The 15,277-nt window shown below is 54.4% G+C and overlaps 1 protein-coding gene and 1 long non-coding RNA gene across 4 annotated transcripts in view; one reads left to right on the top strand and one right to left on the bottom strand.

The window, feature by feature from the left end:
* Positions 1 to 15,277, top strand: part of ITPK1 (inositol-tetrakisphosphate 1-kinase) — a 160,690-nt gene that overhangs the window by 91,736 nt on the left and 53,677 nt on the right. For 2 of the 3 annotated variants that reach the window (XM_077908548.1, XM_077908546.1), the window contains exon 3: positions 1,595 to 1,720. In XM_077908548.1, the coding sequence (XP_077764674.1) occupies positions 1,595 to 1,720 (126 nt within the window). Of the gene's footprint in view, positions 1 to 1,594; positions 1,721 to 7,866; positions 8,131 to 15,277 lie in introns of those variants that run through there. The other variant, XM_077908549.1, reaches the window with a different exon arrangement.
* On the bottom strand, positions 5,448 to 7,755 carry LOC144320258 (uncharacterized). Its single transcript, XR_013385814.1, has 3 exons — positions 7,478 to 7,755; positions 7,012 to 7,153; positions 5,448 to 6,793 (listed from the first exon to the last, which is right to left on the bottom strand). It is a non-coding gene; the product is annotated as an uncharacterized LOC144320258 (long non-coding RNA).

Raw genomic sequence — 15,277 nt, 5'->3', positions numbered from 1 at the left:
GCACCTCAGCTGTGGGGCCTCCCTCCAAGCCCCTACCGGGCCGTTTCCCAGCCACAAGGCTTTGCCCGATAACTTTTCCTCCCTGGGCTCTTGGTGTCCTGGTCTGTGACAGTGGGCTTGCTGTGAGACCAGCAAGTGCTGCTTCCCTTCCCACCCAGGAACCCTAGAGGGGTCAGCTTCTTAGCCAGTCTGACTTTTGTTCTAGTTTGTATGTAAGCTAGTCACCACTGGGTGACAGTATTATTGTGAGGTCCAATTTTTTTTTCTTAATAAGGGAAATCCCTAAACATCTTTTCTGGCAGGCAACAAAAATAGGGGAAGAGTTAAGAATACCACCAGGAAAGAGTTCTTTCTGAAGGTTTGACCTTTAGAAGAGTTTAAATAAGAGAGGATGACAGGGTGTGGGCTGGGTTGGGGCAGCTGCCAGGACGTGGTGAAGCTCACAGAGTGGCAAGCTATCACCACCCCTGGCCGAGGGGACAAGAGGAGGTGGGTGGTACTGGGAGCCCTGGGGACAGGGAAGACTTGGGAGAGGGGTTGCATGCTTGATAGGGAATGTGAGGATGGTGGGAACAGACCCTGGTCTTCTCTCGCCCATCTTCTCTTGTGCTTCCGTGGGCCCCTCGGCCAGAAGCCAGGACAGGGCAGCCAGGTGGTTGTGGCACTAGAGCTCCACCTCCCAGGGCTAAGTGGGCTTTGGTGATGGGGGCAGGCACTGAACTACAAGCAGAGCCTCAGATCTGCATCTGAGCACCACCATCTCATCACTGTCAGACCCGAGTGGGTCCCCACTTTCCTCATTTGTAAAATCACTTTCTCATCAGGTGGTTGGAGAATAAGAACCTAGCCTGATGCCTGCCTGGAGTGAACATCCAGAGCTGTCATATGACTTCTTTGCTAGGAGTTTTTGAAACAGCCTGGCACCCTGGAGGGAGTCCCACTTGTGTGGGGGTGGGGACAGGGGTAGGCTGGTGGCTTTCTCCAGCTTCTGCTGAGGTCCTCGAGGTCAGCCAGGTGCCAGGCTGGCACTGCTGACTCCAGGGAACTGGACTTACAGGTGATGGTGGCTGGGTGCCGGGCGACAGACATCTGGTGGGTCAGGAAGCATGGTGTCAGGCCGCCCCAGCTGTTGGCAGGTGCTCCTGTCTTGGGGTCAGGTGGTGGCGACTGTCTGTCAGCTGGGTGGCTCTGGCTCCCTTGGGACGTGATCTTCCCAACCCCTTGTTCTTGAAAAAATAAACACAGCCCCCCATGGAGCAGGGCCAGTCGCGCCCATGGGGCCCGGGCAGTTGCGCACTCCCTCTCTGTGGCTGTGATGAGCCCTGATTCCCATGTGTGTACCTTCTGCACCTGGCAGCATGGGGCCTGGGGACAGAAACACAGACATGGGGCCTGCCGATGACTTCTAGAGGCCCAGTGGCTTTGTGCCTTCGTCCCTGTCTGCATTTTCCATGAGTACCAGCCCCTCTCCTGCCCCCTGTCCCAGTGCTGCAGGGACGTACAGGGATGAGGTGGGGGTGGGGTAGACAGCGGGGCCATGGGCTCAGGTGCTGATGCTGATGTTTTTCTCCATGTCCTCCCCCTGCCCTGACAGCTGAACCTTAGCCGGCCCATCGAGGAGCAGGGCCCCCTGGATGTCATCATCCACAAGCTCACCGATGTCATCCTCGAAGCCGACCAGAATGACAGCCAGTCCCTGGAGCTGGTGCACAGGTTCCAGGTGAGTGAGGAGGGTGAGGAGGCGAGTCCCGAGAGCGGCTCTGGGCATGTCTACGGCTGGAGCAGCTATCTCGCTGTGTACCCCCGGGGAATGGTTGTGCAGCTGCCCTGCGAGGGCCTCAGTCTCCTTGGTAACATGGGATTGACCAGTGCATGGTTGGTACCCCGTCCGCTCTCTACCTGTACAGACGTGCTCCACTGATGAGAGCATCACCGCTTCCTCATGGCACGTGACCCGCGGCATGCCCAGTCCCGGTCTCCGCCTCCGAGTTGCCCACGTATTGGAAGCCTCCTACTGTGTGTTGAGAAGGGACCCCAGGGGCGGTGGGGGTAGAGCAGCCTTCCCAGCTCCCAGCCTTCCCAGAAGCCAGCCTTGGTGGAGAAGCCCTTCTCTGCTCGCTGCTCTGACCCCTGTGTGCCTGTTTCTGAGCATGGACAGTCCTCTTGGCTGCTCCCTCCTCCCTGTCCCTCCACCTCTACCCAGGTCTCAACCTCACAGCGACTGCCCCCCACCTTGGGAGGTGCTGCCTCTGCCCCCCCACTGACCTGCCCTGTGTTTTCTCTGGTGTGGACAAGTACGCGATTCATTCCTCAGGAGAACAACTGAGGGGGCGTAGAAAACAAAGTCATGTTGTCAGTGAAAATGCAGCAATGTGGAGGGCCTCCCTGGTGGGAGGGCTGCTTGAGCATGCTTTTCAGCCAATTGTTCCTCACCTTAGGATAGCCAGGTCACTGCGAGAAATAAAGGCCCGGGAACATAAAAGTGCCTAATGTCTGCTGCGTGTGCACCTCTGCTCCTGTAGCAGGGTCTTCAGCACCACTGTCACTGTATTACTGCTCTTCTGGGTAAAGGGCTGTCGTCCCCAGCCAGCCCCAGGCCCTGGGAGTTCAGGACCACCCCCCCTGGGGAGACACCCATCCCTTGCTTCCCAGCCAGGTGGTGGCTGAACTGTGACAGAGGACCCTGTCCCTGTGCGCCGGCCTTGGGAGAAGAGAAGGTTACAGGGAAAGAGCACATCAGTGGGAAGTGGGGACCGGTGGCTCTAGGGTTTTAGCCTCTTGGTGCATTTCCCATGGAAGTGTTGCCTGAGTCCCCGGAGTCTGTCCCAGGCAGGGTGCACACACTTGGCCACCTTCAGTGACCTCGGTGGAACCTTCCAGCCTGGGTATTTTGGGGATAAATGTTCACTGCACTCTGTGCTGGAGCCTGAAGCCAGATATCTGATAAGGCCAGGACATTTCCTTCTTTGTGAAGAGAGCAATCCTTTGGGGAAAAGGGTGACAGGCTGAGCTTTCCAGAGGCCCCAGGAAAGGAAGAGACAGTGGCCGAGGGCCACTGGAAAGAAGCTTCAGGGCCCTGAAGCCCAGGGAGAGGCCTGTGCGGCTACACTCGGGCCTTTCTCCTGCCCCAGGGTCCCCGTCTGCTGACCGAGTTACCCATACTGCTGTAGGGTGTGAGCCAGATCAGATAAACTGGCACCTAGCCTTGGTCCCGCCCCTGGTTTTCTGATTCTTGTATTAATATTTATGCAAGACCTTGAGGAGGAGACATTGACTCGAGTAGGTAGGGACCCCAGCTCAGCATCAGGGAGGCAGAGCCCAGGGCTCGGGTTTGTTTCTGCAGTTTGTAGTGAATAAGAATGCAGAGTGAGATGGTTTTCCCCAGAAGGGGCTTGTCATGAGGGGCCTTCTCTGGATGCCACGTTCAGGGCCCAGGAGAAGTGAGTTGAGGAATAGGAGTCTCTGAGGTGTCCCCCCAGCCCTCGAGCATCCTGCTCCTGGGATAGAAAGGAATTCTGAGCTCACAGGTTATGCTTTCTTTCCTGGCTGCCTTTGAGGAAAGGTGGGGGTGTAGGCCTGGGGTTCCTTGCACATCACTAAAGCTGGTTGCCTTAGAAACTACTCCCCCCAAGCCTTTTTTAATATTGGCCCCAAGAGAACTTTGCTTGGAGAATCATCAGGATGATTCAGTTGTTTTTCTGTCCAGAGTTCACGGGGAGCCAGTAGCCTGGTGCCGCCATGGCTCTGCCTGAGATCCATCTATCACTGAGCAGACCTTGGGGGTCCTGCCCGTGGGGGCAAGTGTGGCCGGGGTGGTGGGAGGGTCTCCATCCCTGTGCTTGGGGGTGTCCTGGCCTCTCTTGAGCTGTTTCCCCAGGGAGCAAAGAGAACCTTCTCACTGTGGCGCCCTCAGGGCACAGCTAGCAGGGCTGGGGCAGTCCTCCTCCTGCCACCTCTTCCAGCCTCAGAATTGCCCAGAAGGGTTACAGTGATTGTGTTCTGTGGGGCACGTGGAGCTGAAGGTGGATCTTCCTGGGGCTTTCCCTGAATGAGCATGGAGGAAGGAGGTTTGCGTCTAAACTGATACCTATTTCCCTGCCTGGACCAGCTAGAGGATTGCTAAGTGTTCTGCAAACACTAGGGAGGACCTAGCCCAGAGGGGAGGCCCATGGGGAAATAGGGACCACCCTCACAGCCCCTAGAGTGATGAGTTAGGGCTGGTGCCCACCTGATCACTGCGTGTCCTGGTGTTACACCGTCCTGTGCCTCCTGTTTGCAGTGGTAACAAAGACTTCATTCAGTCTTGCGCGAGGCCCATGAGACGAGACCTACAGAGACAAAGCCTGCATGATCTGGCCATCTTCTCCACCCGCATCCTCACCTCGCCCCCCACCCCCACCCCTGTGCCTCAGGCTCTGTGCTCTTGCCCGCCTCAGGGCCTTTGCCCAGGCTGTCCTCGTGCTTGGGATTCCTTCTTCACCCCCAGCTGTCAGCTCAGGTGCCCCTCCCTCAGGGTGGCTTCGCTGACCATCTCACTAAGGACACAACCGCTACCCTAGGCCCTCCTACCTTTCTGCGTTTCATTCCCTCCGTTGGGAAATGCATAATGCTCAAGCAGTTGGTCCTGTCTGTCTGTTCATGCAGGGGTTAGCTGCATGTTAGGGCAGGGGTTGCCTCTGTGTCAGGCTCACCAGAGATCCCATTGTCGCACGTGGTGCCTGTTGTGTAGCAATTGTGCCCGTAGATGGTGAAGGAAAAGAGCATGGTGGGTGCTGGCTTCATTCAGGGTGCCCTGCTGGGCCAGAGGAGGAAGTGAAGGGCTCGGGGTGGGGGTGGGGTGGGAAGCAGGACACGAGGAAGGGTCATGAGGCAGATGGCACTGCCTGTCGGGTGTGTGTGAGGGTTCCTCCGGACTGGGGAACCACAGGATGAACAGGTTGGGGAGAGATGGCTTCTTCTGGCCAGGCCATGGAGCTTGGACCTGATCTTGCAGGCGAGGTAAGGGTGATAAGGTCAGATTTCCCTGGAAAAATGTCTGACTCTTGATTTCCACTCGTGAGATTGAGCCCCATGTTGGGCTCCATACTGGGTGTGAAATCTGCTTAAGAGTCTCTTTCTCTCTCTCTTTTTAAAATTTTATTTATTTATTCATGAGAGACACACACAGAGAGAGAGGCAGAGACACAGGCAGAGGGAGAAGCAGGCTCCATGCAGGGAGCCCGACGTGGGACTCGATCCAGGGTCTCAAGGATCACATCCTGGGCTGAAGGCAGGAGCTAAACCGCTGAGCCACCAGGGCTGCCCTCCCTCTCTCTCTTTTTAAAAAGATTTTATTTATTTCAGAGAGAGAGCATGAGCAGGACAGAGGGAGAGGGAGCAGCAGACGCCCCGATGAGCAGGAAGCCCAAGGTGGGGCTCGGTCCCAGGACCCTGAAATTACGACCTGAGCTAAAGGCAGATGCTTAACCAACTGAGTCCCCAGGTGCCCCCTCTCCCTCTCTTTAAAAAAAAAAAAAGCTGCTATGAGCTTTTATATACACATTCGCACTGCTGGGTCATGTGGTAGCTGTTGACTTGATGCAGGGACCCCTGGCACTGGCCTTCCCAGGGCTGCGCTGACATCCCCCCCCCCAGCAGAGTGTGAAGCCTCGGTGTTCCTACCTCCTCGCCAGCACTTAACCTGACTTCCACTTCAGCCATCCTAATGGGTGTCACGTGGTATCTTGGGGTTTTCATTTAAGCTCTGTGATGGCTGCTGACATCAGGCATCTCGTTCTGTGCTTCTTGGTCATTTGCACATCTTCCTGCAGCCCTCCTTATACTTCACGTGTAGATGTCTGGAGCCCATAGATTTATTTGCCTTTTTTCCTCCTTTAGCCTCCTGTGTCCCAGAGCAGAATGCTTGGGAACGCTGCTAATAGAGCCTGCTGCCTGGGGCCAGGGCTCTCTGCACTGCTGCTTTTTGGCCGGCCTTGGGACTGTCCCCCACGCTTCAGTTCCCTTATCAGTGAAACAGGGCCAGTCTGCATCCCTGTCTCCGAGGGCTACGGGAGGACCGGGTGTGCTGACTGCATGAGCACCCAAGCACTGGGCCTGGGCTGGTGGATCCTGGAGCCCAGGCGGGGCACCTGCTGCCTCTGGCCTGTGTGGCACCTGCCCCCCCGCCTCCCAGTCAAGCTGCAGACTCCAGTTCCTCTGACATCAGAGGGGTTGGTGGGGCTCTGCTGCATGTCTGGGAGCTGGGGTGTGACTGGGCAGCTCAGACAGGTTGTCATCGTGGCAAAAGGAGGAGAACTCTGTGAAGCAAGCTCCAGCCCTTAGTTTGTGCCCCAGCACAACACTTGCCGTGGACTCTGCCACGTGAGTGGCCTCACCTATTCTCATGGCTGAGCCACACCACAGGGAGGTGGGCACGCGCGCATGGTCAGCTTGCAGGCCAGGGAACCGGATGCGGTGGAGATAGTGCAGCAGCCCCACAACATCCTTTCCTCCCAGGAATTAAAAACGACAGTTGTCATGAGGATTGAACAAGGAAGATGCGCCATGCCCTTAGAACAGCACTCACTCTGAGCGTGTGTGCTTGTGGATACGTGTTCCCTACTCTCACGGTGAACGCCTGGGTGTGATGACGTGTGTTCACCAAGTGGCCACAGAGTCAGGCCAGCTTCTTCGTATTAGTATTATTACCACCACCCCAGCACAAGCACGGCTCACCTGAGCCGACCCGAGAGTTCTCAGTCGTGATTGTAGTCAGCGAGGCAATTATGGAAATGTCCCCTAATTGGAGGTATCCCTGTGACAGGAGCAGAAAGGTGCATTGACTTTAACAGGAGGCAGGGCTGGGTGGAGGTCTGAGGACTCAGGTCCTAGGCCCGGCTCCGCCCCTGGGGCCTCAGTGGCCCTGCCTGCTACCCTGGGAACGTGCGAGGATGGCAGCATGGGGTGGAGGCACTGGGAGCTGCGGTTGCCACGAGCAGCAATGATCCCCTCCAAGACCACAGCTCCACTTACCTCCAACCCCTGGGGCTCCGAAATGATTTCATGTTGGGCCAGATCACAACCTATCAACTTCTGATGTAGGCTGTGTGCCGCATGTTGGAGGGGCAGAGTGGAAGCAGAAGCAGCACAATTTTGTTGTTCTGGACCTTCTAACCTGATTAGGGAGAGAACATCTAAACCTAACAAAAAAATAAGTGAATTTCTGTCTATTTGGGAGCAGAGCTTAGTGGCATGTGGGCTCCCTGGCTGGGGGGTGTCAGAATCAGAATGCTGGGTGCCAGCGAAGGGTCTGGGTGGTCACCGTGGAACCTTGCGAGAGGCTTGTGCTTCTTCCCAAGTGGGTCCCAGCTGACCCCCTGTTCTTTGGACACTCCACATCTCTTAGCTCATTTTGTGCTTACTTCAATCCCTGGGAAAGTGGAATTACTTCCCCATTTTTCAGGTAAGGAAACAGGCCCAAGAAAGGTAAGGCACTTGCCTGGGATTGCTCAGTTAGAACTGGACGGCCAGGATTGTAGCCTATGTTCTTCCAAATATGCCTCGGGGCAGCTTTGGCTGGCAGGTGACTGACCCTTGGGAGGGTGAAGGCCAGTGATCCGGGGTCACCTGAGGGAAGAGGTCACCATCTGGGATCACCTCTGGCACCGCTGGTGCTACACAGTGATGAATGTCAGCCAGCAGATCCCAGTGGAGGCAGAACTGGGCATAGCTGGTGACCCTGGCCTCAGAGGACAGGTCTGATCCTGGGGTGGCCCTGAGGTCAGCCTCTTTGTGACTATTGCCCTGGGTTACAAGGCCACCCCCACCCCCTACCCCCTACCCCCCGCGGGTGGAGATGGCTACACAATCTCCCATTGTGTGCCCAGGTCAGGCGTTGGTGGTGAATCATTCCTTCTCCCCAGGGGAGGTTGGTGCCATTTAGTGCCATTAGCCTTTCCTGCATGGAGCGGAAGATTGGTCCCCCAGGTAGACCCACGACTTTATGACCCCATTTCCAGCCCCCAGCAGAGCTGGACTTTGCACAGCACTGGGTGGCACAGTGGGAGGGCATGGCTGCCCTGGAAGCCTGCACTCTGACCCAGCACACTGGCTGTGTGTAGATGGTCAGTGTTCCACGGCAGAGGATTTGAGGTATGTTGGGTTTTAGAAATACTAATGTTTAAAAAAAAAAAAAAAAAGAAATACTAATGTTTATAAATAATCAAGTTTTCCAAGGTTGAAGAGGAACTTTTCTTTTTTTTTTTTTTTTAAAGATTTTATTTATTTATTCATGACAGCACAGAGAGAGAGAGAGAGGCAGAGACACAGGCAGAGGGAGAAGCAGGCTCCATGCGGGGAGCCTGATGTGGGACTCGATCCCTGGTCTTCAGGATCACACCCCGGGCTGAAGGCGGCACTAAACCACTAGGCCACCGGGGCTGCCCTGAAGAGGAACTTTTAATGCACGGTATTTCGGGGTTCCTTAGCTCTGCTGACTTGTTGGGCCAGACGACTATCCTGAGGGATTGTCCTGTACATTATACAACGTCCACCCACTAAATGCTGGTGACACCACCCTCAATGGTGACACCTAAAAATGCCTCCAGACATTGCCAAATGGCTCCTGGGGGGCCACTTTGCCCCTGGTTGAAACCCCTACTTTTCCCAGAGCACAGCTGTTCCGAGGGCTTCGGTGGGTAAGTGAAGCTCTTCCTGTTTTAAACATGTGGATACTGAGGCCTCATTGGATACAGGAGCTGGGTTTTGGAGATCGGGATCTCAGACCATGAGGTCTGAAGTCTGTCTCCTGGGCTCTTGTTTCAATAACTCCTGCAACAGAAAATCACCTTCTCCATTCTCCTCTTGGCCTGTTCTGGGGCCGTGACTTCCTGCCTCGTTTCCATGTTTCCCACGTGGGCTGCATGTTCACGATATAGTTATTGTGGTTTTTTTCACCTTCGTGTGGTAAATCACAAAGCCTCTCACCAGCCAAGCTGGCCTCTGCTGACCTTGGTCCTCCGAGGCATGGGGACCTCCCTGAGGCCCTCCTTGCATGGCCCATGCTGCTGGGGTCCACGCCCAACTGTCTTGGGCCTCTGACTTCCCACAATCCCTGGCTTCCAGCCCCTGACCCGGCCTGTGTCTCTTAGTCTGTTCATTGAGCTCGAAGATTGATCATCAAAGATCTTTTGGGTCATTCATCCAGCAAGTCTTACTGTGGCCAGGAGTCTTCAAAGACTACAGATACAGTAATAAATAAGACAAATCAAATGGACTCAGCCCTTGCCCCCGCACAGTTGTTAAGGGGGGGGGGGGGGCGCGTGGAGCAAAGGAAATGCAAACAAAACACAAGCAAATAGAGGAAAAAGTCACACACAGTCTCTAGTTAAGGTAAGTTCTAGGAAGAAGAAAAATCAAGGCTGTGACAACAGGGAAGTTCTTACCACTTCATCAAGCTACAGCTTCTCTGAGGAGTTGACTTTTGAGCTGAAGCCTAAAAGCCCGGTTGATCAAGGGGAGGTCATGGAGCCGGCCTGGGGGCAACGTCTTCCAAGCCCTTGGGGCAGCAGGGACACAGAGGTTCAAGGACCCTGAGTAAGCTGGTGCGGGTATCAGAGCACAGGGACTGAGCATGCCGGATGGCTGTGGCTGGAGCAAGGCCGGAGGTGCAGGGGGAAGTCAGCCTGTGATGCTCGGCCAGCGGGGTAATGCATGTGGTGCGTATGTGGGGTGGCAGCAGGGGCTGGCTGTTCTGGGGAGCTGCAGCTGGTGCTGGAAGCAGGACACTGGGGTCCCGAGTGCAGATGGGAGGGACCCAGGTGGCTCTGACAAGAGTGGCCCTGACTTTTCTGAAGTCGGGCAGCACACTGCAGACCCTGCACCAGTTCCCAATGACTCTTTCTCCTTCCCCTACCATGGTAGTGTGGGCTCCCTGAGTTCAGTGAATAACACTTACACACCCAGCAAAGCTGGGGGGTCTTGCAGGCCCTGGGGAGGCCTCAGCTTGTTCTGGGAACTAGTGTAAGGGTGGGCTCCCGTAGCTAGGCCAGGATCCCGGGGGTGAGGGGGAGGTGGCCCCAGGGCAGGGGCTCCACAGATGCTCACGGGAAGGGGAATGTCCGTGGGCCCCACATGTGGAGGGGGTCCACGGGGGTGTTAAGACAGGTGCTTAAGGAGCGTGGGGCTCAACTGACAGCTGCATGAGTGGGGAACAGACAGCCCCTTTCTGGTCCTTGCTGTGCTCAACCACCAGCTCTTGATGGTTGGGCCAGGAGACTGCTGGGACCCCCGGAGCCCCACTGCGACCCTGGATGGCAATGCTCGTCTGTCCTGGTTTAGCGTCAGCCTGTGAGGGGATGCTTCCGACCAGCACCCAGCCCTGCAGGTCCTTCTCCTGGCTCCGGAGGCCTGCATGGCCTCGATCTCTCTCCTGAGGACCTGAGGAGGCCGTGGCTCTGTGACAGGGCATGTGACTCTCATCAGATAACCAGTCTGGCCAGGCACTGTGCCAGCTCCTGCTGACAGGGGATTGTGAACACTTAGAAGTTTGGTGCTGCAGTCTGGGCACCGAAAGGGAGGGATTGTTTTCCTTGGGGAGGGTGGGGGCTGGGAAGGGCAGGGAGGAGGTGTTTGCCATCTTAAGTAACAGCATTCTGTTTACTTCCGGCCCCTTCTTCCTCAGCATCTGGGCTTACATTTTGGCAGGAGCTCATTTCTTCATGGACTTTCTCACCCATAGGGACCACACTGTGCTACCCAGGCTATTTGCCCAGTGGAGATGGGCTGGGAGGATGACCCAGGTGGAGGGACAGTCGGGGGGACATCTGGCCTCGGGATGGGGGTGCCTGTGACCCGGAGGCCACTAGCGGGGACACAAAGGTGGGCATATGGAGTCACAGACCCAGGAGAACCCATTGTCTCCTGGACCCACACAGGCACTGTCTTAGCACTTCCCTTCCCCTCATGCAGGAAAGGGTTTGCCTGCCCCATCCATGGTATGAGTCTGCACAGCTCATCCTGGAGGCTGGAGCCCGGGTGCTCCCTTCTCCTTGGCCCCTCTAGAACCCCTTGTCCTGTAACTGTTCTGTTCATCAGGAAGGACGGGCGCGGGGCTGCTTATTGCTGATGTTCTGCTCTGAGGAAGCTTGGTGGGCCCTCCCTGGATGCCCCAGTGTTTCTCCTACCCGGTGCTCCATCTGGGACCGAGAATCATCGTCATCTTGTGGACTGTGACTCTGGCACATTCCTTAGGTGCTGGGTCGTCTGTGCATGGCTCTCAGCGGCCCTGACAGGCTGACTCTGGTAATGTCAGAGTCCCTCCCACCACTGCCACCCAGCCAGCCAGTTCCCATCTTGGGCGCAGCCATCGGTTCCCTTTGGCCTTGAGCCTTTTCAGAGGCTTCTGTGTTACGTGAACAGAAATGGTCTTCCTTTCCCTACACAAAACCGTTGTTCAGACAACGGTTAGAAATGAGGGCAGGCTGGGTGGTTCAGCAGTTCAGCACTGCCTTCAGTCCAGGGTCTGATCCTGGAGACCTGGGATCGAGTCCCACGTCAGGCTCCCTGCATGGAGCCTGCTTCTCCCTCTGCCTGTGTCTCTGTACCTCTCTCTCTGTTTCTCATGAATAAATAAATAAAATCTTAAAAAAAAAATGATTTCACATCAGCCTTTCGGACTACCTCACTCTGTTTAATGGCTACATGGTATTCCATTCACTGGCCTTAAATCCTTCCCTTAAGCAGCCCTCTAGTGATGTTTCTGGAACATGCCATAGTGGTGAAACGCCCTTGTACAGGTATCTGTATGCGCATGCGGGCAGTTCTGTGGCGTAAACACCTCAAAATAGAAATACTAAGTTTCTATATTCTTAATTTTAGTTGGTGCCCAGTTTCTTCCCATAAAGTTGTACCAACCTAGAGTTGGCCTGTGCTCCACCACTTTGGGAGATGCTCTTCTCATTGGCATAATTTGGCCTGGAATTCTGGAGTATCGGGGGAGGGGGTATGCCCCTAGCAGTCCCCTCATCCCATTATGTTTGCTGCTGGCGCTCGGGGCCATGGCGGGGGCAGCATCTGAGCCAGGCTCACATAGCCTGTCTGAACCTTGACCTGATGCCGTCTCGTGTGTCTGGTGCTCATGTGTTCACACCTGGCCATTCTCTTCTGAAATCCCTGCGCTATCAGGGCCTGACCACCCCAGCCTGAGATTTTGGGTTTAAATTACAGGTCTGAAGAGCAACCAGGCTATGGGACAGAGCGCATCATTTTCCTATCACTGGCTCTGCCAAATCATGCCAAAGGTCAGCAGTATTTTGGTCCTCAAATGGCAAAGTCCAGCACACATGCCTCTAGTGCCAGCTCCCTGTCAGTTCAGCCCCTAGGCCACACATGCTGATAGACCAGTGGCTGCAAGACTCAGAGCTGACCCTGCAACTCCTCAGCTTGGGACCCTGTTGCTTTAGAATTCTATCCAGACTCCCTGGCTGCTGTGTCTCTAGCTCTCTATCCTGTTTTCTGCCTTATATAACCTCTTTGAGACCTCTGTCTGCCCAGGCATGCTGGGCTCCCTCACCTCATGTCTTTCCTCGTGCCGTCCTCTCTGCCTGGAAGGCCTTTTCTCCTCGTGGCTCATGCCAATGACCCTTCGTGGTCATCAGAAACCCTCCAGAAACTCTCTCTCTCCCCCTTCCCTCGCCCTCCCCCACGGCTAGATTAGCCCCCGAGGCACACCCCTGCATATTCCCATATGGCAATGTCATCATTCCCTACATCTCTGCACTTAGGAGCCCCCAGTGACGGTGGGCAGATTGTGGTCGCTCTGTAGTGGCAGAGGCGCCTCCACCCTGGTGCACATGTGCACCTGCATGCATGCGCGACACATGCATGCGTGCACACACATTTTTCGGGGGCTCCCCCTGCCTGACCCCATGCTCTCTGGGAGGCCTCAGGCTGAGTGCTCAGACACTGGCAATCTCTCCAGAATACAGATGAGGGTCAATTAAGACCAAGGTGTCTGAAGTGTGGAAGCCCAGCACTCCCCAACGAGTCATATTGGAGGGTTAGAGATGTAGCGGGTGAGGCGCTGCCCTCTACAGACTCTGGGCTGAGAGTCGTCTTAGCCCCTACTCACAGGCAGTCCGGGTGTGTGTGGTATTGCTTGAGCCAAAGAACTGATGTCAGTGGCAGAGCCACTGGCCATCTGTCATTCATGGGCCTGTTCCACTCAGTCTCTTCCCTCTATTGTGGGTACATGTGGCACTGTCCTAACAAGACTGGGTTCTGTGTAGTCGTTGCACTTTGCATATGCTCGAGGGGAATAGGCCCTGGACTCCAGGGCCCTAAGAGGTTTTTTGGTTCATTTATCACTTCACAGAACCCAAGAATCCTAGGACTTAAAAGTCAGAAAGGATGTTATAAAAATGTTATTCTAACCTACTTGTTTTTGTAGGTGGGAAAACTGAAATACTAATGATTTAAGTGCCTTTCAGAAGTACACATAAAGTTAATGGCTGTGTTAGGACTTGAACCCAAATTTCTTGACTGTCTTTACCCTAACTTTCACAGTGTCTCAGGGTCCTCATGCTAGGATTGGGATTGGCCAGGTGCTGCTGGGCGGAAAGAAATGGTCAGCCAGCCAGTGTTTGGAAAGCAAAAACCTTGGACTGTTATGTAGGTTGTGCACTGCACAGGTCAGTGGCAGACTCTGTGAATGGTACCCTGTGTGGCTGGACTTGGCGGTCCTGCCCCTGGTATGTACTAGATGCTGCCACAATCCTTTCTTGGCCTCTAGAAGCCCATCTCCAAGGTTTAGCTGAATGCATCGCTAGTCCCAGCCCTATGCCCAACCTGGCTACCTCTTTAGACACCTGGCCTGTGATTCTAGAATAGTCAAGGGTGCTTTGGTTTAGCTAGGGCTGTGGTTGGCTGCCTAGCACATTCTGTTGCATCAAGACACCTAGGTCTGGCTTGGATTCCCCAGGACTATCTGTTGTATGTGGTTTTCTGTAAGGTGTAATGAACAAGCAGGTATTCTGGGTGGTGCCAGGAAGGCTTTGCCTGGGGGACATTTGGCTCTAGCTTCATTTGATTTCATGTCCGTGAATACTGTTGATTCCAAGGCTTCAGTAGTCTTCCCAGAGGATTCGTTAGCTGTCCTCCCCAGAAAGCTCTGCTCAGTATGGCTCATGACCTCATCCTCATGTGGAGCCGATCTCCCAGGAATGGGTTTCACTTTCTCTGGAAGCATACTGTGCATTTGAAAGTCTGATTGCCCATGACACCGTTTTATCTATTAGACCTCCCTCTGCGGGTCCCACTCCCTCACTTGGTAGGTGCCCACTGCAGGCATCCTGTGCGTCCAGCATGTGCGGGCCCTGAGAACCCTGCCCTGGGCTTTCCCTTGGAAAGGGATATATGGATCTTCATATATGGATCTTCATCACAGAGGCCATTGTGGTCTCTAGCATCTGGTCATGCCATTTATTACTCTCCTAAGAGGTAGCTGTCTTGTGGTTGTTGTTAGTTTGTCTTGATCCAGAGCTAGCAACAGAAGCAGAGACTCTAGCCCAATGTGGCTGTTCCTTGGGACCTCTGGGAGCCAAGTGAACCTGGGCAGACTCCGGGGTGGTAGAAGAGCAGATAGAGGTCATCTCTGCCACGTCACTGTGACCTCAGGCTAGTTTCGACTTCTCTTTCCTTTCTGAAAAGATGGGCTCGACTGAGGGACCTTAGGTTTTGCAAGGTCTGACCATCTGTGACTCTGCTTCCGGGAAAGAAAATTGCAAACTCTTTTGCCATTTTTTTCTTGGGTGCTTTATTTTTTTTATTTTTTCTTGGGTGCTTTAAATACCTGTACTGGCACCAAATGTCATGTCCTTCTCATTAGCAGAACGTGAGAAAGACCTATTTTTTTTTTATTTAACATAAATTTTGAAAGAATGCACATGAGAAATTCTGGCTGTAGCTAAGATTGAGGTGTCTTTCCTTTAACTAGGGCTTCCATGCCACCTTTTGCTGAGTAGAGAACTAGTCAGATAGCCTGGATCAGATGCCATCTTGGCTACTTCATTACTGGGAGAGCCTGGGCAAGGTACTGAGGTGCTCGCAGCCTTAGTTTCTCTATCTGTCAAATGGGGCTGCTAATAGGACATACTGTGTAGGGCTGTTGTGAGGAATGAGTGTGTCAGTTCTTGAAAGTGTGTAGAACACTGTCCAGTACTTGGTGAACATTCAGGAAAAGTTGGCTGCTATCAAAATCATTATTATTGTAATTATTAATAATAACTCATTCTGGTGTCTT

This window comes from Canis aureus, chromosome 9, assembly GCF_053574225.1.
Source record: "Canis aureus isolate CA01 chromosome 9, VMU_Caureus_v.1.0, whole genome shotgun sequence".
NCBI classification, from domain to species: domain Eukaryota; kingdom Metazoa; phylum Chordata; class Mammalia; order Carnivora; family Canidae; genus Canis; species Canis aureus.
Note: the sequence above shows the minus strand (reverse complement) of the source record. Positions and strands in the feature narration are given on the sequence as shown.